Genomic DNA, 23,876 nt, shown 5'->3' with positions numbered 1-23,876 from the left:
TGATACCTTTAATAGTAAACTTAAAAATGCACTAATACCTGAGTAATTTGTAGTCCACTAACTGTTATTGCAATCTAAATACCATATATTTACTAAAGCGCAAAAACTTGAACATCTCGCCTGGCGCAAGGTTTCTTTGACTTGTATCAACCATTTTAAAATTCAGCGTGCATACAAAGAGGATCAATATTTTTTTATTGGCTTCTAGCATACAAACTTTTTAGCCACCACAAATAAATGTACTCAACATGTAACAAGGTAAAGGATCAACTCTTGATCAAGCAACAGCTGACTCAGACATTACGCGCAGCAGATATGCGGCGATCTCCTCCCTACACAAAATGCCTGCGCAGATATGATTTGCATCTAGAGACTTGAGCAATTTTGCTCAAATCTCAACGTTTGCCCATGTATCATAGTGGCGCACAGCACTAAATTGTTAGAAAGAAAAACAAACACTCAAACGGGATTCTCTAAGTTAACTGTGCCAGAACGCACGACAACAATCCGAACAAGTTTCTGCGCAGATGTTATGTGACGAGATACTTGGGCAAATAAGTCGTTGCATGAGGACCGATCATTTAAATAAAGCACGTCTCATACGACTTTATTATCTTTGCGAGTGTATGTAATTTTGTTACATCATTGGTGTGAAGCAACCTGCGTTAAATGTTTGTTTTGTTTTTGAAAGCCACAGTGACGCGAATTTTAAATATGTTGCTAATACTAGTAATAGTAGCGTCTTGCAACATTGTGTCTGGCACAACAATAAAACCAATTGTAATGTGGCATGGAATGGGTGAGAATAAATTTTCAGCTATTATTATCGAGCAAAATTAAGATATTTGTATAAATTGAATTTTCTCTTCTTTTGTAATTTTTTCCAGGTGACAGCTGCTGTAACCCGATTAGCTTAGGGAGAATAAAATTAGTAATCGAAGACACGTTTCCAGGTGTCTATGTGAAGAGTATCAAAATTGGTGCCAATATAATTGAGGTATGTTACGGCTTGTATATTTGACCCCTTTTTGTAAACAGATGGTACTTCACGATATTATTAAAATGAACGCTTTATCTCTAGGACACGGAAAACGGATTCTTTTTAAATGCAAATGTGCAAATTGAAGAAGTGTGCAGTCAGCTAGCAAATGACAGTAAGCTAGCAGACGGATACAATGCGATAGGTTTTTCCCAAGGAGCGCAGTTTTTGTAAGTTATATCTCACCAAGAGCTAAGTTTTACAATTTTGATGGCAAAAAACTCGTTTAAATAATGTTCTAGTACGTAACACACTTTGAACGATTCGGAAATATTTCTGTATGAGTCACTTCCGCATTGCAATATGTAATGTAATTGTTCACATACTCTTAACTTTACAGCATAGACGAGAAAATTCAAATTGAATTGGATCATTATTAAAATGAAGAGAAGTAAAAGAATCCCACAAGTTATAACAGAATGACTCATCATAAGTGCATTGGTGCTAGGAATTCCTAATTCTTGCTCTTTAAATGTGCTGTGCATGAGTAAATAAGTTCAAAATAAAACCCAATTTACTACAGTCAAATAACCATGTTAACTAACTGGGATATAAAGTAGAATAGTTGACAACATTACTGGTGTTTAACAACTATGGCCTGTATGCTGTCATTTTTCTGGCCTGCCCCCAGGATATTTTTAATTGTTGTTCCAATATGCCAGTTGACAACCTTTCAGCCATTTCAAAGTGTAAAGTGATGTATAAATCTTGTAAGTGACTCACATTGAGAGTAGTTGAAAAATTGTCATTCGAAATATCAGAATAAGAATTAAGAATATCATGGATGAATGCCCAAAAAATGATGGACTATTTGATCCCGCAGGAAAACTTCAAAGTTATGACGTGAGCTAAATATTTACCCAATAACTCTTGTTTGTTAAATATATCTCGGAACTGCCTCAAAATGTAAGTGTAAATGCTTCTGGAGATGCTTTTCATGGTGAGCATTGGGGAGTACAAAGAGGTAAATTTTTTATGTGGTACATCACTGCAATATAATATATGATTATATGATGAACAACCAAGATACACAGGCACTTTCTGAGCATTACAGGTAAATTAAATAAAAATTTAGTTTTTACAGGGTATCATATAACTCTCTTGGCAAATGCCTTTCTGAGATTGATGTCAGAAATACTCCTCTGTGATAGAGACAAGGAGGAGATTGAGCCAATAGGCCTAATTAAATCACTGAAGACTAAGGACTGTCATGGATATGATTATGTGCCTAGCAGAATGTTAAAGTACTGTGCTGCGCATGTTAGCTCTGTATTTAGTCGTATTTGTAATTTTACCTTTAGGAATGGTCAGTTACCTGAACAATTAATGTACTCAGTAGTAAAGCCATTTTATAAAAAGGGAGAAACGGATAATGTAGACAATTTTAGACCTACTTCTAGCCATCAGTGTTTGCTAAAGGCATTGAAAAGGCTGTGTATGTAAGGATAATTGATCATTTTATATCACACGATTAGCTATCAAATGTACATTTCGGCTTTAGAAGTTGTATAAGAATTGAAAATGTTCGAACTCTATACATATTTTTTGATTTTACTAAGGTGTTTGATTGTGTTGATCCGAAAATATTGCTCCAGAAGTTGGACCATTACGAAATACGGGGTTCATCTCTTATTTTAGAAACAGGCAGTAAAAGGTCGATATTCACAATGTTGAGAATGGCTGTGATGTGGGGTCTGAGTGGGGTATCGTCAAGTGGAGGGTGCCTCAGGGTTCAGTGTTGGGGCCACTCCTGTTCCTTATTTATATAAATGATATGTCCTCTTAGTATTATGGGTAACTCTAAAATATTTGTGTTTGCTGATGGCACTAGCTTGGTAGTAAGGGATGTTGTGTGCAACATTTGCTCGGTTTCAAATAGTGCAGTTCACGACATAACGTCATGGCTTGTAGAAAATAAAGTAACACCAAACGACAGTAAGACTCAGTTTATACAGTTTGTAACAATTTCTAGGTGTTCAGATAGATTGTAAAGTGTCGTGGAAAGCCCACATTTAGGATCTTGTTCAAAGACTTAATTTTGGCATTTTTACTATTTGAACGGTATCTGAAGTGAGTGATTGTTTGACACGAAAATTAGTCTGCTTTGCTTATTTTCATTCGCTTATGTCGTATGGTATTATATTTTGGGATAACTCATCCCATTCTAAAAGGATATTTTTGGCTCAGAAACGGGCGGTTCAGACAATAAGTGGTGTAAGTTCACAAACCTCTTGTCGACCCCTGTTCATAAGGCTGGGTCTTTTGACATTGGCCTCTCTCTCTCTCTCTCTCTCTCTCTCTCTCTCTCTCTCTCTCTCTCTCAGTCAAACTTGCATTTGGATCGGACTTCCTTAACTCTTGTGCAGAAAGATGTGCAGTAAACCGCTGCATCCATTTTCAATAAACTACCACTGGAATTCAAAAATCTTAGCAGTAATCCATGCACTTTCAAATCGAAACTGATGAGTTTCCTGATGGGTGACTCCTGTTCTGTCAAGAAGTTACTTGAAAAATTTAGCAGATTCTTGTTGTATTGTGGTTGCGTTTACTTAAACTTATGGATTGACTTTATTCGGGTTCATAAACATTTTATTTTTATCAGTTATTACTTTTATGTTGTAATTTCATGTACTGACACATTCCATGAACTTGGAGAGTTGCTCCTCAATATGGTCCTATGGAACTTGACATGTAAATAAATAAATAAATTCTACATTGGTACATATCCATCCAGTGCATGGTCAACTATTCTTTTAAATTTCCTGTCCATGCTCCTGCCGTTTGTTGAAAGCTTCAAGTTCCTCACTCGAGATTTGACATTGCTGATGTTTTATCTAGTTTACTGAACATATATATCTTTCTGCTTAGTTTAGTTGTCTTTTGTACTTTGATAATCATTGTTACCACAACCATGTCTTGGTCACTGATACCAGTTTCAGTGTGGACATCCTCAAAAATATCAGGTCTATTTGTTGCCGTTAGATCCAATATATTTCCATTGTGAGTGGGGTTCCTAACTATCTGTTCTAGGTTGTTTTCAGAGATGGCATTTAGTAATGTTCCACAGGATGTCTCATCACGCCCACCACTAACAAAACTGTCATTCTCTCAATTAATTCTTGGATGGTTAAAGTCTCCACCGATGATTGTAGCATGAGTGGGGAACTTATGTACAAGTGAACTGAGGTTTTCTCTAAAGTTTTCGGTTACATCAGGGGATGAGTCTGGTGGGTGATAGAAGGATCCAATTATAATTTTGTGCCTACCCCTCATACTGAGTGTTGCCCAAACTATCTCACTTGCAGCTTCAATTTCTGTCTTGATGGATTTCAGTTTCTTGTCTACTGCAACAAATACATCATCTCCACCTCCCATTTACCTATCCTTTCGATACACACCCAATTTTTCCCAAAAATCTCACTGCTGTCAATTTCTGATTTCAACCAGCTTCCTAGGCTAGTAGAATGTGAGCTTCACTGTTTTTCATGAGCCCTTTGAACTCTGGCCATTTGTTGTCAATAGTTCAGCAGTTTACCCTTAGTATTATCATCATCTGGATTGTATGGAGAGTTGCCTAATCTAAAAAACTCTTGTGTGCACCCCATGCATAATCAGCTACCTGAGTAGCAGCCTCTTATGTATAGTGCACACCTCGCCTATTTAGGGGGACTCTACAGTTCTCAACCCTGTGTTGCAAGTCCAGAAAGTCGCAGCCGAGGTTATCCCAGAACCTTTGAAGTTTCTGGTTCAGTCGTTACACTCGGTGCAGAACCAAAGGGTACAGTCAATTCAGGGGACAGTGCTGCAAATTGTGAGATTTGTTGAAACTCCTCGCACTAGGTTGGCCTTCTCAATTGACTCTGCCACTCGCTAGAATGACCCAAGAATGACCTTGTAGCCGAGACGACAGGCATCATTTGTTCCATTGTGTGCCACAATATGCAGTTGGTTGCACCCTGTTCCCTCAGTGGCTGCCGGAATAGCCTCTTCCACATGTTGAATGAGGTCTCAGGCATACACAGAGTGCATCTGGTGTCATTTCCTGCCCCTTGCTGCCATTACCCCAAGGGGTACCAGCATTCACTGTACATTTGAACTGCTGATGTTTAATAGACCCCTATCCTGTTGTTTGCCTCCTGCTGACATCGTACAAAACAGGTTTCCCCAAAATAGGTGAAATGAGGCCTACTGGCTCAGTTTCAGTTTCAGTGAAAGACAGGCAGGTTCTTTCAAAGAAGATTAAAGTAGTGGCTTTTAAACATCTAAAAATTGTTATACTGCACCAGTGAAAATGTGAGAAACATACTAAAGCGGTTTAGATAATGAATATGTGTATTCAGATAATGGAAAGTTAAGGTTGGTATATCAGCAATGTAAGGATAAGATAGATTGCTTCTTACTTTAAAGATGACACATTAAGTTACAGACAGGCACAATGAAAAGACATTTACACATTAGCCATCTCTGTCAACTTGGACCCATGTCGGAGGTGCATGAGGTGTGCTTGATTGTGTGAATGAATGTGTGTGCATTTCTGATGAAGACTATGGCTGAAAGGTAATGTGTAAGTGTCTTTTCATTGTGTCCTTTTACAACTTAACATGTCATCTTTACAATCTTTTTATCAGTAAGTGACATACCCAACAACATTCTTGTTGTTGTTGTGGTCTTCAGTCCTGAGACTGGTTTGATGCAGCTCTCCATGCTACTCTATCCTGTGCAAGCTTCTTCATCTCCCAGTACCCACTGCAACCCACATCCTTCTGAATCTGCTTAGTGTATTGATCTCTTGGTCTCCCTCTACGATTTTTACCCTCCACGCTGCCCTCCAATGCTAAATTTGTGATCCCTTGATGCCTCAAAACATGTCCTACCAACCGATCCCTTCTTCTAGTCAAGTTGTGCCACAAACTTCTCTTCTCCCCAATCCTATTCAATACCTCCTCATTAGTTACGTGATCTACCCACCTTATCTTCAGCATTCTTCTGTAGCACCACATTTCGAAAGCTTCAATTCTCTTCTTGTCCAAACTGGTTATCGTCCATGTTTCACTTCCATACATGGCTACACTCCATACAAATACTTTCAGAAACGACTTCCTGACACTTAAATCTATACTCGATGTTAACAAATTTCTCTTCTTCAGAAACGATTTCCTTGCCATTGCCAGTCTACATTTTATATCCTCTCTACTTCGACCATCATCAGTTATTTTACTCCCTAAATAGCAAAACTCTTTTACTACTTTAAGTGTCTCATTTCCTAATCTAATCCCCTCAGCATCACCCGATTTAATTTGACTACATTCCATTATCCTCGTTTTGCTTTTGTTGATGTTCATCTTGTATCCTCCTTTCAAGACACTGTCCATTCCGTTCAACTGCTCTTCCAAGTCCTTTGCTGTCTCTGACAGAATTACAATGTCATCGGCGAACCTCAAAGTTTTTACTTCTTCTCCATGAATTTTAATACCTGCTCCGAATTTTTCTTTTGTTTCCTTTACTGCTTGCTCAATATACAGATTGAATAACATCGGGGAGAGGCTACAACCCTGTCTCACTCCTTTCCCAACCACTGCTTCCCTTTCATACCCCTCGACTCTTATAACTGCCATCTGGTTTCTGTACAAATTGTAAATAGCCTTTCGCTCCCTGTATTTTACCCCTGCCACCTTCAGAATTTGAAAGAGAGTATTCCAGTTAACGTTGTCCAAAAGCTTTCTCTAAGTCTACAAATGCTAGAAACGTAGGTTTGCCTTTTCTTAATCTTTCTTCTAAGATAAGTCGTAAGGTAAGTATTGCCTCACGTGTTCCAACATTTCTACGGAATCCAAACTGATCTTCCCCGAGGTCCGCTTCTACCAGTTTTTCCATTCGTCTATAAAGAATTCGCGTTAGTATTTTGCAGCTGTGACTTATTAAACTGATAGTTCGGTAATTTTCACATCTGTCAACACCTGCTTTCTTTGGTATTGGAATTATTATATTCTTCTTGAAGTCTGTGGGTATTTCGCCTGTCTCATACATCTTGCTCACCAGATGGTAGAGTTTTGTCATGACTGGCTCTCCCAAGACCATCAGTAGTTCTAATGGAATGTTGTCTACTCCCGGGGCCTTGTTTCGACTCAGGTCTTTCAGTGCTCTGTCAAACTCTTCACGCAGTATCTTATCTCCCATTTCATCTTCATCTACATCCTCTTCCATTTCCATAATATTGTCCTCAAGTACATCGCCCTCGTATAAACCCTCTATATACTCCTTCCACCTTTCTGCCTTCCCTTCTTTGCTTAGAACTGGGTTGCCATCTGAGCTCTTGATATTCATGCAAGTGGTTCTCTTCTCTCCAAAGGTCTCTTTAATTTTCCTGTAGGCAGTATCTATCTTACCCCTAGTGAGACAAGCCTCTACATCCTTACATTTGTCCTCTAGCCATCCCTGCTTAGCCATTTTACACTTTCTGTCGATCTCATTTTTGAGACGTTTGTACTCCCTTTTGCCTGCTTCATTTACTGCATTTTTATGTTTTCTCCTTTCATCAATTAAATTCAATATTTCTTCTGTTACCCAAGGATTTCTATTAGCCCTCGTCTTTTTACCTACTTGATCCTCTGCTGCCTTCACTACTTCATCCCTCAGAGCTACCCATTCTTCTTCTACTGTATTTCTTTCCCCCATTCCTGTCAATTGTTCCCTTATGCTCTCCCTGAAACTCTCTACAACCTCTGGTTCTTTCAGTTTATCCAGGCCCCATCTCCTTAGATTCCCACCTTTTTGCAGTTTCTTCAGTTTCAATCTGCAGTTCATAACCAATATATTGTGGTCAGAATCCACATCTGCCCCTGGAAATGTCTTACAATTTAAAACCTGGTTCCTAAATCTCTGTCTTACCATTATATAATCTATCTGATACCTACTAGTATCTCCAGGATTCTTCCAGGTATACAACCTTCTTTTATGATTCTTGAACCAAGTGTTAGCTATGATTAAGTTATGCTCTGTGCAAAATTCTACAAGGCGGCTTCCTCTTTCATTTCTTCCCCCCAATCCATATTCACCTACTATGTTTCCTTCTCTCCCTTTTCCTACTGACGAATTCCAGTCACCCATGACTATTAAATTTTCGTCTCCCTTCACTACCTGAATAATTTCTTTTATCTCGTCATACATTTCATCAATTTCTTCATCATCTGCAGAGCTAGTTGGCATATAAACTTGTACTACTGTAGTAGGCATGGGCTTTGTGTCTATCTTGGCCACAATAATGCGTTCACTATGCTGTTTGTAGTAGCTAACCCGCACTCCTATTTTTTTATTCATTATTAAACCTACTCCTGCATTACCCCTATTTGATTTTGTATTTATAACCCTGTAATCACCTGACCAAAAGTCTTGTTCCTCCTGCCACCGAACTTCACTAATTCCCACTATGTCTAACTTTAACCTATCCATTTCCCTTTTTAAATTTTCTAACCGACCTGCCCGATTAAGGGATCTGACATTCCACGCTCCGATCCGTAGAATGCCAGTTTTCTTTCTCCTGATAACGACGTCCTCTTACAATATATATATTGTGAATGTTTTTGTGCAGTAGCAAAATGACTTCTTTATTCCAACCTCATAGTACAGCTTAAATTCCAAATTCAAGGACAAATAAATACCACATAGTCACTGTCCCCACCATCACCAGATATGTGAAACCCAAGTTGTGCTATTCGTGGTTGAAATCCAGAAACCTTAGGTTGTGGAGCTCATGTTCGTACTGTGTTTCTTGACATCTAGAAAACCTTTGCCACAGTTGCACACTGTCGTGTAGTCTACAAAATACATACATGTGGAATATCTGCACAGAAATGCCATCGGATTGAGGACTTCTGGTGAACAGAACCCAGGCACTGTGAGAATCGAAGGTGATGTCTGGTGCACCTTTAGGTAGTTTAATAGTGTGACTACTGTTCATGGCATGTAATACATAAATACAGGGAGATGGCCTGGTGGATAACACCTGTATCCTTATGAGGTTATTGCAGATGATGCAATAGTGTGCAAGGAGGTTATTTCTAATACACATAAAATTAAATAAAAGATTTAATATTATTCACTATGCTGCTGGCGATCAGTCACTGTAATTAGGAAAAGTGCACTTATGGTGTTGGCAGCTGTTGTGCTGATGTTGGTAACAACGCACATGCTGAACGATGGGAACTGAATGCAACAAATAGTGAGTCGGTTGTCAATAGTGAATCAGGATGCTCAGCCATAATTTTCTATGGTCGATAAATAAAGGTAGCTACTATTTTGTACTGTTAGGTTAAAATTTAATGACATTGTCACAGTTTTCGCAAAAATCTACATCTACATCCATAGTCCGCAAGCCACCTGACGGTGTGTGATGGGGGGGTACCTTGAGTACCTCTATCGGTTCTCCCTTCTATTGCAGTCTCGTATTGTTCGTGGAAAGAAGGATTGTCGGTATGCCTCTGTGTGGGCTCTACTCTCTCTGATTTTATCCTCATGGTCTCTTCGCGAGATAAATGTAGGAGGGAGCAATATACTGCTTGACTCCTCAGAGAAAGTGTGTTCTCGAAACTTCAACAAAAGCCCGTACCAAGCTGCTGAGCGTCTCTCCTGCAGAGTCTTCCACTGGAGTTTTTCTATCATCTCCGTAATGCTTTCACGATTACTAAATGACCCTGTAACGAAGCGCGCTGCTCTTCGTTGGATCTTCTCTATCTCTTCTATCAACCCTATCTGGTACGGATCCCACACTGCTGAGCAGTATTCAAGCAGTGGGCGAACAAGCGTACTGTAATGTACTTCCTTTGTTTTCGGATTGCATTTCCTTAGGATTCTTCCAATGAATCTGTTTGGCATCTGCTTTACCAACGATCAGCTTTATATGATCATTCCATTTTAAATCACACCTAATGCGTACTCCCATTTAATTTATGGAATTAACTGCTTCCAGTTGCTGACCTGCTATATTGTAGCTAAATGATAAGGGATCTTTCTTTCTATGTATTCACAGCACAGTACACTTGTCTACATTGATTCAATTGCCATTCCCTGCACCATGCGTCAATTCGCTGCAGATCCTCCTGCATTTCGGTACAATTTTCCATTGTTACAACCTCTCAATATACCACAGCATCACCCGCAAAAAGCCTCAGTGAACTTCCTATGTCATCCACAAGGTCATTTATGTATCTTGTGAATAGCAACGGTCCCATGACACTCCCCTGTGGCACACCTGAAATCACTCTTACTTCGGAAGAATTCTCTCCATTGAGAATGACATGATGTGTTCTGTTATCTAGGAACCCTTCAATCCAATCACACAATTGGTCTGATATTCCATATGCTCTTACTTTGTTCATTAAACGACTATGGGGAACTGTATCGAACGCCTTGCGAAAGTCAAGAAACACGGCATCTACCTGGGAACCCGTGTCTATGGCCCTCTGAGTCTCGTGGACGAATAGCGCGAGCTGGGTTTCACACGATAGTCTTTTTCAAAACCCATGCTGATTCCTACAGAGTAGATTTCTAGTCTCCAGAAAAGTCATTATACTCAAACATAATACGTGTTCCAAAATTCTACAACTGATCGACGTTAGAGATATAGGTCTATAGTTCTGCACATCTGTTCAACGTCCCTTGAAAACGTGAAAACGGGGATGACATGTGCCCTTTTCCAATCCTTTGGAACGCTACGCTCTTCTAGAGACCTATGGTACACCGCTGCAAGAAGGGGGGCAAGTTCGTTCACATACTCAATGTAAAATCGAACTGGTGTCTCATCAGGTCCAGCAGCCTTTCCTCTTTTGAGCGATTTTAATTGTTTCTCTATCTCTCTGTCGTCTATTTCGATGTCTACCATTTTGTCATCTGTGCAACAATCTAGAGAAGGAACTACAGTGCAGTCTTCCTCTATGAAACAGCTTTGGAAAAAGGCATTTAGTATTTCAGCCTTTAGTCTGTCATCCTCTGTTTCAGTACCATTTTGGTCACAGAGTGTCTGGACATTTTGTTTTGATCCACCTACTGCTTTGACATAAGACCAAAATTTCTTAGGATTTTCTGCTAAGTCAGTACATATAACTTTACTTTCGAATTCATTGAATGCCTCTCGCATAGCCCTCCTCACACTACATTTCGCTTCGCGTAATTTTTGTTTGTCTGCAAGGCTTTGGCTATGTTTATGTTTGCTGTGAAGTTCCCTTTGCTTCCGCAGCAGTTTTCTAACCCGGTTGTTGTACCATGGTGGCTCTTTTCCATCTCTTACGATCTTGCTTGGCACATACTCATCTAACACATATTGTATGATGGTTTTGAACTTTGTCCATTGATCCTCAACACTATCTGTACTTGAGACAAAACTTTTGTGTTGAGCCATCGAGTACTCTGAAATCTGCTTTTTGTCACTTTTGCTAAACAGAAAAATCTTTCTACTCTTCTATTTACAGCTGAAATCATCGATGCAGTAACCGCTTTATGATCGCTGATTCCCTGTTCTGCGTTAACTGTTTCAAATAGTTCAGGTCTGTTTGTCACCAGAAGGTCTAATGTGTTTAACTGCTCAAGGTAGTTTTCAGATAAAGCACTTTTAAAAAATTTCACTGGATTCTTTGTCCCTGCCACCCGTTATGAACGTTTGATCCAGCAAATTAAAATCTCCACCCAGAGCTATAACATGGTGGGGAAATCTACTCGAAATGTTTTCCAAATTATACTTCAGGTGCTCAGCCACAACAGCTGCTGAGCCAGGGGGCCTATAGAGACATCCAATTACCATGTCTGAGCCTGCTTTAACCGTGACCTTCACCCAAATTATTTCACATTTCGGATCTCCGTCAATTTCCTTTGATATTATTGCTCTTCTTATCGCTATAAACACGCCTCCCCCTTCATTGTCCAGCCTGTCTCTGCGGTATACATTCCAATCTGAGTTTAGAATTTCATTACTGTTTACATCTGGTTTCAGCCAACTTTCTGTCCCTAGTACTATGTGGGCATTGTGACCATTTATTAATGAGAGCAGTTCTGGAACCTTTCTATAGATGCTCCTGATGTTTACTATTAGCAGATTAATATTGTTATTCCCTGTTGCATTTTGCCTACTCCTACCTTGCCGCGTCTCAGGAGGCGTCTTTTTGGGCCTAGGGAGGGAATTCTGTAACCTAAAAACCCACATGTGCACTCCACACGTACTCCGCTACCCTTGTAGCCATTTCCTGCGTGTAGTGCACACCTGACCTATTCAGGGGGGGACCCTACATTTCTCCACCCGATAGCGGAAGTCGAGAAATTTGCACCCCAGATCTCCGCAGAATCGTCTGAGCCTCTGATTTAAGCCTTCCTCTCAGCTCCAAACCAGAGGACCGCGATCGATTCTAGGAACGATACTAGAAATAGTTAGCTCAGATTTCACCCCGTGAGCGGGGCTCTCTGCCTTCATCAACTCCGCCAGCTGCCTGTATGAACTGAGGATGACCTCTGAACTCAGACGGCAGGAGTCATTGGTGCCGACATGAGCAACAATTTTCAGTCGGGTGCACCCAGTGCTCTCTATCGCCGCCGGCAGGGCCTCCTCTACATCTCGGATGAGACCCCCTGGCAAGCAGACAGAGTGAACGCTGGCCTTCTTCCCCGACCTTTCCGCTATTTCCCTAAGGGGCTCCATCACCCGCCTAACGTTGGAGCTCCCAATCACTAATAAACCCCTCCCCCTTTGTGCCTGCTCGGACCTTGCAGAAGGAGCAGCCACATGTCCACTCACAGGCAGAGCGGGCGATGCCACTCGGCCAGCCTCCACATTTACCCTCCGCCTCGTGTGCCGCGAACGCTGCTGAACCCGCCACTCCCCTTGGGGAGAGGGTGGCCCAACCGTGCCCGGTACCCGCAAAGATGTCTCGACAGCAGGGACAGTGGGTGAAGCATGTAACATCTGGGGTGTACCATGCAACACATCAGACTCCCCACTGCCGCTACACTCCGAGGCAGCAGCCTGAAGACGGCTGACCGCGGCTGTCAACACGTTCAGCTGTTCGCGAACAGTGGCCAGCTCCTCCTGCATCCGTACACAGCAGTCACACATCCTATCCATCCTAATAAATTAATTTACTGTAGAGAGTTAATCAACTTTTAACTAGACTGCTAATTCACTAAAGGCAGCTGATAGTTGACTAAACTGTGGTTACTAGACACTTCTTGTAGAAAACAATGAAAATAGCACTACCTGTCTCTGGACTCTATTCAAAACAAATACTAGCACTACTGGCCCTGTGGCTGACTAAAGGGACTCTGACTGTATTTAAAACACGAAATCTATGGAACACTATTACTAGCACTTGACAATTAAAGCTTCCTAAAAGCAAAAACACACAGAAGAAGAAGTGACAAGTAAGAAAAGTACAGTTAATACTTAAATTAACGTAGCTCGCTGCACAGCATACGTGACACAAATGGCAGTTACGACGACACTTGTATGCTACAGCAATGATGAATATTTATCTTGGGCTACATTACATAGCAATCTGTTACAATTGTATTGTCATGTTCAGATATGTTGGCTTTGCCAGCCCACAAGCAGATTGTCACATTCCTACATAACCTAGGTCTCACGCTAACTGTAGGCCAGTCTGTCTGTCTTCCATTCACATTTATTGGCTTCTCCAGCTCATGACCACACTGTTACATTCCCAAACTGACCTAGGCTTTGGGCTTCACTACAGATCAGTGTACAAGCACATCTAGTTGTTTCCATTCACCAAATAATACAAAAATCTGTAACTAGCTACAAAATTCATTATAACCAGATCAGCAAAAGTTATTGTGGTGCTCTCCATGTCAAAAACAATCAATTCGGATCTTATGCCAAAAGATTCAGCAATTTTTTATTGCCTATTATGTACTATCGCTCTTTTGACTATGACCATTGTCAATTAATTACCAACATCCACAAGTAATGTAAGAGGCACAAACACCATAAGTGCCCTTTAGCCACAAGGGGGAACTATCAAAAACTTCGTCTGGAAGTGTAATTGCAATTACGATAGATGTTGCTTACAAAATGCTCATTCAGCCAATTCTTGACTACTGTTCCTGAATCAGAGACCCTTAATGAGCTGGATTAATGGGAGAGATAGAAAAGATTCCAGAAAGATCTTCACAGTTCATTGCGGGTTTGTTTAATCAACTCCTATGTCACAGAAATGGTCAGCCTACGCAAGTGGGAGACATTACAAGAAAGACCCTGTGCATCACATCATGCCTTACTCACAAAATTCTGGAAGCTCTCATTCCAAAAATAGTCAAGTTCCTCTAACATAAGTCTTGCTTAGTGATCACAAATATGAAAATAGAGGAATTTGGTGTGATACGGAGGTGTACTGCGAATCTTTCTTCCCATGCACCACCCATTCAGTGGAATAGGAAGGGAGAAAGATTATACTGCAACACTTTGTACCCACTGCCCTATACCATAAAACAGCTTGTGGAGTACAGATGTAGACATAGACATAGAACAGTCCTTTGCTGCAGCAGACCCAAAGGATGGAAGTGCTCTTTCCTTATGTGGTATTACACTCTGCCTTGTTTAATACTTGTTGTGGAGGTTATAACTGCAAGAAAGAACCCATCCTCATTGTAATAAATGATAGGGATGATAGACATTACCCAGATCTCAAACTTCACTGCTGTTTGTGAAAATCATCACTCCATGGTGGAAGCTTGTAGTAGTAGTAGTAGTAGTAGTAGATTTGAGCTTTCAGTTTTAACCTGTGATGCGATCAACAAGGCGACTGTTGGTAATATGTAAACACTATGGTGACTGTCACAAGATACAATCACACATTGAAGCATTGGGACCCCTGCAAGAATGTGGGGGTTTGGACAGGGACATTCTTGTAATTAACATCTTCAGACATATTGAAAGACCGAGGAAGGTGGTGTAGTGGTTAGTACACTGGAGTCACATTTGGGAGGATGACAGTTCAAACCTGCGTCTGGCCATCCTGGTTTAGGTTTTCCGTGGTTTCCCTAAATCGCTTCAGGCAAATGCCGGGCTAATTCCTTTGAAAGGGCATGGCCAACTTCCTCCCCCATTCTTCCTTCATCTGATGGGGCCTATGACCTCACTGTTTCGTTCTCTTCCCCAAACCAGCCAACATATTGTTAACTTTGGAAAATACAGGTTTTAGCTGGTACATAAATCCAACTATCGAATGCACAGTGGATGAAAAAAAAAGTTATTGTCGTGACATATTCATTAGCCTTACCTTCTCACAAGCAAACTATCTATTGAATCCAACTGAGATGTTATGCTACACTACACATCGGTTGATTACAAAAACCTCCAATAAAAAATTGTACTGTCAATGGTCAAAGGACTACAGCAGTAGTGTAGACTTCACCATATGCCATGATAATATATGTATATTACATTCAGAGTTGAGTAAGGCTTGTGAATGGGCAGATGACTAACCTTTATCTATATAATCTGTTGTATTGTGAAATTGCAGTCCATCTGGGGCAAAATGCTGTTACAGTAATGGACATGTGGAAGATATGGAACAAAGAGAAGTTGCAAACCCAGCAGTGGACTATGGAACATGGCGCCCACATACCATTGGCAGGTCTAGGACATCATCCTGACTGTTGCCACAACTCCATAGCTCTGCTACAGGTATCATACCACTGAATGAACTTGTATTCTGTTAGTGTCTGCTGCACAAAAGATATCATCTAGAGATTTCTTTGGACAGGGTGCACCTGATAACAAATCAAAGATAACTTCAATTAAATGGACTCATGAGGGCAGCAGAAGGTGTGTTGATTATAGCAATTATCTTTTCTGGTGGGGCTGTCTAATTTTGTTAACAGTGATTGCCTAGTATATGCGAACCACTGTAAAAGTGAAAATCATCTCCAACTGTTCATTACATAGTGTAATTTGAAATCTATGCCTGCCATAAGTTTCTAGTGATCATGGGTGGTCATGTCTATTAATGTTGGAGTGCTACCAACAGCAAAGATTTGATGTCCAACATGATGCTAATTCTTCAAAACAGTCACATAGCTTGTTCTAGCAAGATAGTATTTGACATAACACTGTATTCTTCAAAAGAACTTATCCATTTGTTAATTCACCTGACATTATTTCAATAGAATTTTGCCACTAAGCACGGCGGCATTAGGAAGATTCTCATTAAACGCCAGTGGCAGTACTACAAGGGAAGTGCCATGCATCACAGAGAGATTTACTGCTGAAATTCTGAAAGTATACATTCCAAGATGATTGGGGTACCCTATTGCTTACATTGCACATGCATGCAGGTAATCCCCCCCCCCCCCCCCACACACACACACAAAACGAAAAAAAATCCTCACCAAATGACCATGATGGGAAAATGAGAGAAAATAAAACTCATACAGATGCTTGCCAACAGTCATTCTTGTAATGCACCATTCATGAGTAGAATAGGAACAGTAAAATATAGTTTTACAGAAGTTAGCTCTACTGCATGACATAAGACAGCATTTTGAGTACACATGTATGCATGGACTTTGGAGAGGAAGTTACATGTGTCATCCTGTGCTAAGACCATTGCGTAGCAAGAGTGGTGCATTATCAGAAGAGGGTACATGTTTTATGTTTCATGCAGAAACAGTTCTGTTGCGGTACAGATAACAGATGCATCACAGTGTGTGAATGGAATGACATGGCAACTGGAAATGTCCTTCAGAGTTGAAGTACATGAGCAAAACGTCTAACCAGCAAGCAGATTCACGGTGAAATTCTGGTGGTATATGGACCAAATGCAATGAAATGTCCAGCTGTAGTGAAATGCTGCCAACAGTTTGACCAAGCCCAAACAGATATTGGTGATGCTGATTGAGTAGGAAGACCATTGATGTTGACCACAGATAACAATGCCTAAACAATCAAGGAGCTGATCTGCAGCAATCCAAATGCGACTGTCACAGACATTGCTCAACAGATGACCATCTCGATAGGCATTGTTCATTGTACTGTTTTAGATAATCTGCAGTATCGGATTTCTTGCTGATACTGGGTTCCGTGATTACTGTCACCTGGACACAAAAATGCAAGCTTTACACTGTCTTGAAGGTTACTCCAAGGAAGGCAATGATTTCCTAAGCCACATCATTATGGGCAATGAGACACGTGTCCATCATTTTGTGCTTGCAACAAAGAGTGTAGCTGTGGATTGGAGCACCTCTTTGCTTCCACAGAAGAAATGCAAAGTTGTGCGACCTACTTGGAAGGTCATGGCCTCCATTTTCTTCAGCAATGAAGGAGTTATGTACACAGAGTTTATGCCGAAGAAAATAACCATTACTGCCAATTTGTGCAACGCAACATTGGCATTGCAGCGCAGCACCTGAAAGAACAACAGACTTGGAAAATTGAGCAAAGGCAATGTTCTCCTGCAGAACAATGCAACACCCTCTGTAATGTGTGCAGCATTGCCATAGAGTCCAATTCTTGTGCCATGTTGTCCTTTTCAGAAAGGTGAAAAAACATCTGGATAGGAAAAAGATTTTCCAACAGTGGCGATGTTCACACAGTGGTTCTGGAATGACTGCACAAGAAAGGAGCTGATTTCTAGCATTGAGGAATTGAATGATTTGTAGGACATTCTGAATGTTGTATAGAGAGACTGTTGGCTATGTTGAAAAATAATGTCACATATCTGTGTCACTTGGAGCTGTAGTGCAGAGTTCAATAAAATTTACTTTGCCCACTATAACAATGCATAACTTATTTTTTGAAACCCCTCTCAACAGATCTTATGCACAAAATGTCTGTTCAACTGCTTCTTACCTGTAAACAAATTTTCTATCTTGTGTACTTTATTTGAAATATTAGTTTATGACACACATGGTGCTGCAGAACAGCTGATTAGTTCAAATTTGGTTTGTCTCCTGATATAACAGTTTTTTTCATAAAGGATCTTTCACTCTGTGAAGTTTTGAAAGTTCATGGCAGTTTTGAACTGTATGCCTGACCAGAACTTGAAGTAAGGACCTTGCCTTTTGCATAGGACCACAGAGCTGTATCTATCTCTGTCAGTCTTGTAGGAGAGTAACTTTGGTGATGCTGATTGAGTAGGAAGACCATTGACATTGACCACAGGTAACAATACCTAAACAATCAAGGAACTGGTTTGAAGCAGTCCAGTACAATGAACAATGCCTATCAAGATGCACTTTGTAGTGCTCTAACTGATGAAGCTATCCAAGCAGACTCATGAATGCTCTCTCAGCTTCACTTGTGCCAGTATTTGCCACATACTCTCCAAACTTCACAGAAACTCTGCTGCTGTTTCAAAATGGTGCACACCTCTCTGTAGGATGAAAGATTCATTCTGGAAACTAGTTCCTATCCTGTGCCAAAGCCATCTCTCCATAATATGCTTTCTTGTTAGAGCACTAGAATTCTGTGAAGTTTGGAAGACAGGAGAAGATGTACTAGCAGAAGCGAAACAGTGAGGGTGGATCACAAGTCGTGGCTGGACAGCTTAGCTGGTAAGAGCATAGTCCACGAAATGTGAGGTTCCGGGTTCAAGTGTCAGTCCGGTGCACACTTTTTATCTGCCAGAAAGTAAGGCTGCATTTTAACAATTCATGTTTTTTGTGACAAGTTAAAAGTGAGTGCCAGAACATGCCTGTTGTGAGCAGTGCACTACCGATAATGCTATTTGACCATGCCTAGTGGAAGACTCGGAGTGTCAGCTTGCCTTTCATTCATTTCTACACCTTTCATACTCCACGGTTACTCTTCCACAAGACTGACAGAGATAGGTACAGCTCTGTGGTCGTATTGGAAGTGATAAGCCTGTACATCTGATTCACTCGCTTGTGATCATATAATCCGCATCATGTACAGGCTGAAGAAAAATTCGGACTTCGCAGCACGATTCCTCACGTACTAGCAGTACAAAAATGTCTGTCATAAAATTTTGTCCTGTGCATATTTCAGGCAGTAAATGAACGTTAAAAGATCAGCAATCAGGCAACAGTGTAATTACATATATGGCAACTTCCTTTGCCAGGATACAGCAGTATTGCCATGCAGTTGGTGCAGTGGATAGCATTTTGGGTTAGTATGCAGGAGGTCAAGGATTCAATTCTGGGTCATGGATTAGTTGTTTTTACTTGCTAAAATAATCTGCATTGTACAGTATCTGGCATCTTAATCGTCATACATCAATTACAGTAGATCTTTTACAAAATATTTGCAGTTGCATACTACGAACACAGAAATGGAAATACAATCATTTTCGTTGGTCAGATTTTAAAGAAAACTTTTGTACCTCATGGATGTGGATTCTTTCGCACCACTGCATCTACTAGATTCCAACTTATTTTGTGTGTACACTCCCCCAATAGTCCCATCGATTAATGATTAATACTAACTGTTATTATTGCCACGTTCAGGCCCATTACATTTAGTTAGGGTCTTATGTCACCAGTAGGGCTAGCAGCATGCTTTCCAAATAATTTTGTGGGATTATTGGGGTAGGGCACACAGATAACAGCTTTGGAATCTAGTAAATGCAGTGGCATGAAACAGTTCTCGTGCACAATGCACAAAAGGCTTCTTTAAAAGCTGACCAGTGAAAACGATTGTACTTCCATTCCTGTGACGTACTACATAACTGCAAATGTTTTGTTGAAGACCCACTGTAATCACTGTATGACGATTAAGACATCAGATACCATACCACGCAGACTACTTTTGGCAAATAAAAACAAATAAGCCTCAACCCACAACTGAACCCTCGACCTCCCGCATGCTAACCCAAAACACTATACTCTGCACCAAGCGCACAGCACTGCTCTGTTTGGTGACAGAGATGGTTACCGTACATTTGGTTACAGTGGTGCCAGATTGCTAATCTTTGACATCCATTTACTGCCTGAAATATGTGTCAGACGACATTTTGTGACAGACATTGTTGTATTGCTAGTACGTGTGGGATCGCTCTGTGAAACTCCAGTGCACGAATTTTTCTTCACCCTGTATAACAACATATGGTGCTTTTCTATTGGAAACCTTGATCTGTATGTTTAAGATAATTTCGCCGTGTTCACTAAATTCCATTTGTCTTCCATCTCTCTTATTCATGTTCCCTAATACAAGTTTACTGACCCATTTTGGATTTTGGTGGTTGTCTGCCCAGGCATTAAAGCATCATGCTGTAATGTTTCCTTTATCATTCTAAACAGTTCCTATTTTAGATCACTCCTATCTGTGTATTTTTAACTGTTGTTGTTGTTTGTTGGAAAGTAAGCTTGTGTTATGCATAGAGCAACCAGAGACACCGTCAATTTTATTATCAATAATCATTGACATGGCAGGTATAAATTTTTGTTTGTACTTCTATTTCATCTTAGAGAAATAGGTAATCCCTTGATTAGATTCTGATTTTTCTTTTACAGCAAAAATAATACTGATTTCATCAAATGTAAAGTCTTGAATGCCTTCCCACCTGGTTCCTGATGCACTAAGATATTCTATCTGATCTTGGAGCAGGATTTCTTTGGAGGACTATTTTAAAAATATGTATCTTTCTCTGTTGTTGTATGTCTGTTAGGACTGATTAAAAGTTTGTGCAAAATGTTTACCTCTTATGTATTCAGTTAAAAGGTCATTGACTTGTATGTAATGGAATGAGTAAATGTAATGACTTATCATATCGTCCAGCTGCAATACCAGTTCAGTGTTGTTGGCTGGGACGTGTAGGTGTGCAGGTGTATGATTATCCTGTTTGCTCTGAAGGAAGATTTATCCAAAAGCTCAGCAAAGGCCTTACTCTTTTGTATGTGCCTCTTGATAGCTCAATGATTTGGAGAGTTCTTACTCCTTCCATTATGTATATTCCAGCTGAATGTACTAAAGAAAGATGTCATTTAAAATATTCTGTCAGGTTATCTGATAATTCTTGTTCTTTTTTTATAACATGACTTGCATCAAATACCAGTCCCTGAGTAGTTATGAATAATCTTTCTTTTTATGTTCCCTGCCAACAGGAGAGCTGTTGCTCAACGCTGCCCGTCTCCTCCTATGATTAATCTTGTGTCACTGGGAGGGCAACATCAAGGAGTATATGGTCTTCCAAACTGTGGATACCCGGCACATAAATGGTGTGATTACATACGGAAAATATTGAACGTAGGGGCATACTGGAGGTAAATTCAGTTTTTGCAGTATTTATAAGAATTCATAAAGGTAAAGCTGGTGTTACCTTTGTTAAGTGATTTGATGCAGTTGAAATTTTCCCTTGTGGAGACAGATTGCAAAATAAGGGAAGTTTCAAATAAAAAGACGAAGACTCTGGAATCTCTTAAGTTCTACTCTTTGAGGGTTTAATACATAAAGGATTTGTGGAGCTATTTCACAGAGGTTTGGGCTTGGGTACTACTGCCATAAGAAGAACTGCCAACTTGGGGAACATAGAAACCAGTGTGATAACAATTTTACATATTTTCATTCACTGAAGTCCTACAGGGTAACATTAAGGGGCAGCAGCTCACTTAGACAAAACATTTCCATTGTACAAGAAAAGTAGTTACGATTATGTACGGTTTACACACACAAGTATCCTGCAGGGGTCTACATTCGTACTTTATGAACTGCTGTGAAGTGCATGGCAGAGGGCAATTCCCATTGTACCAATTATGAGGGCTTCTTCCCATTCCATTCACACATGGTATGCAGGAAGAATGGCTGGTTAAATGCCTCTGTGTATGCTGTAAGTAATCTAAACTTACCATCATGACCCCTATGGGAACGTTATGTAGGGGGTTGCATTGTATTCCTAGAGTGTCATTTACAGCTCTTTCTGAAACTTTGTAAGCAGGCTTACTCTGGATAGTTTTCATCTATCTTCAAGTGTCTGCCAGTTCAGTTTATTCAGCATCTGTGAGATTCTCTCCCAGGGGTCAAACAAACATGTAACCATTTATCCTGCCCATTTCTGTGTCTGTTCGATACACCATGCCAGTTCTATTTGGTACATGGACCACACACATGTTCTAGCATAGGTGACTTGAGTGATTTGTAAGCAATTTCCTTTTCAAACTGATTGCATTTCCCTCATATTCTACCAATGAACTGAAGTCTGCCACATGACTTAATCTTCTACTGAGCCTATGTAATAGTTCCATTTCATATCCCTACAAATCCTTACACCCAGGTATTTATATGAGTTGACCTATTCCAGCTGCGACTCATTGATACTTTGGTCATAGGACACTACAGTTCTTCGTTTTGTGAAACTCACAATTTTACATTTTTGAATATTTAAAGCAAACTGCCAATCTTACACCACTGGGAAATCTTATCAAGATATGACTTCATATTTGTGCAGTGTAATTGGCTATATAAAAAAATCTACTTACCAAGCAATGGCAGGAGAACACACACATAAAGGTACAAAAATTTGAAAATTTCTGGATTTCCAGAAAGCATTTGACATGGTGCTCCACTGCAAGCTGTTAACAAAGGTTTCAACATATGGAATAAGTTCACAGATATGTGAGTGGCTCAAAGACTTCTTAAATAATAGGACCCAGCATGTTGTTTTTGACGGCGAGTGTTCCTCAGAGACATGGGTATCGTCAGGAGTGTCCCAAGGAAGTGTGACAGGACCGCTGTTGTTGTCTATATACATAAATGATTACAGTAATTGGAGTTGAGTGACTGTAGGGAGATACAAGGGTGACTTAGACAAAATTTCCAATTGCTGTGATGAGTGGCAGCTATCCCTAAATGTGGAAAAATGTATGGTAATGCAGATGAGTAGGAAGGAAAAACTCATAATGTTCCGATACAATATTACTAGTGTCCTCCTTGACACAGTCAAGTCATTTAAATATTTGGCCATAACATTGCAAGACAAAATGAAACAAGCATGTGAAAACTGTAATAAGGAAGGCAAATGATCATCTTTGGTTTACTGGGAGAATTTTAGGAAAGAGTGGCTCACTTGTAAAGGAGACTGCATATAGGAAATTGGTGTGACCTATTCTTGTGTACTGCTTGAGTGTTTGGGATCCGTACCAGATTGGATTGAAGAAAGGCATCGAAGTAATTCAGAGGCGGGCGACTAGGGTTGTTACCAGTATGTTTGTGCAACAAATAAGTGGTACAGAGATTCTTCAGAAACTCAAGTGGGAATCCCTGGAGGGAAGGAGGAGTTCTTTTCGAGAAACACTCTTGAGAAAATGTAGAGAACCAGCATTTGGATTTGTCTGCTGAATGATTCTACTTCCACCAACATAACATTGTGTGTAAGGACCATGAAGATAAGATACAAGAAATTAGGACTCATATGGAGGTGTATAGACAGTCGTTTTTCTCTCGCTCTATTTGCGAGTGGAACAGGAGGGGAAATGACAAGCAGTGGTACAGGTTACCCTTCGGTCCGCACTGTATGGGGCTTGTGGAGTATCTCTGTAGATGTAGGTGTAGATGTAGATCCCAATATTCTTCCATGGACACACTCAAATTTACTTCTACCTCTGTCAATGACTTTCTGTCCAAGGTAACATACTGCATCCTCCCTACCATAAAATTCTCAATCCAGTAACAAATTTCACTTGGTACTCCATAAGATTATGTTTTGAAAATAAGTGTAGATGTGGCACTGAGTCAAGTGCTTTTTTGGAAATCAAGATAAGCATTTAGGAATGTTCACCACAGACTTTCATTCATTCACTTTTGAACAATACACACAGCTGTAATTTGATAATCTGTCCAAGGTAATAATGTCAAAAATAATCAATTATTATACTGATGAGGTGAAAT

The 23,876-nt window shown here is 40.2% G+C and overlaps 1 protein-coding gene across 1 annotated transcript in view; it reads left to right on the top strand.

Annotated features, from left to right (window-relative positions):
* Window positions 1-635: 635 nt before the first annotated feature.
* The window catches only part of LOC124789917 (palmitoyl-protein thioesterase 1), a 53,412-nt gene continuing 30,171 nt past the window's right edge, over window positions 636-23,876 (top strand). The window contains exons 1-4 of the mRNA XM_047257436.1: window positions 636-799; window positions 888-997; window positions 1,082-1,209; window positions 21,098-21,256. Of these exons, the coding sequence (XP_047113392.1) occupies window positions 670-799; window positions 888-997; window positions 1,082-1,209; window positions 21,098-21,256 (527 nt within the window). The 5' untranslated portion in view covers window positions 636-669. The remainder of the gene's footprint in view (window positions 800-887; window positions 998-1,081; window positions 1,210-21,097; window positions 21,257-23,876) is intronic.

The sequence above is a fragment of the Schistocerca piceifrons genome, chromosome 3, assembly GCF_021461385.2.
Source record: "Schistocerca piceifrons isolate TAMUIC-IGC-003096 chromosome 3, iqSchPice1.1, whole genome shotgun sequence".
In the NCBI taxonomy this organism is placed as follows: Eukaryota; Metazoa; Arthropoda; class Insecta; order Orthoptera; family Acrididae; genus Schistocerca; species Schistocerca piceifrons.
The sequence above is the reverse complement of the archived record's forward strand: the minus strand, read 5'-3'. Positions and strand labels throughout refer to the sequence as shown.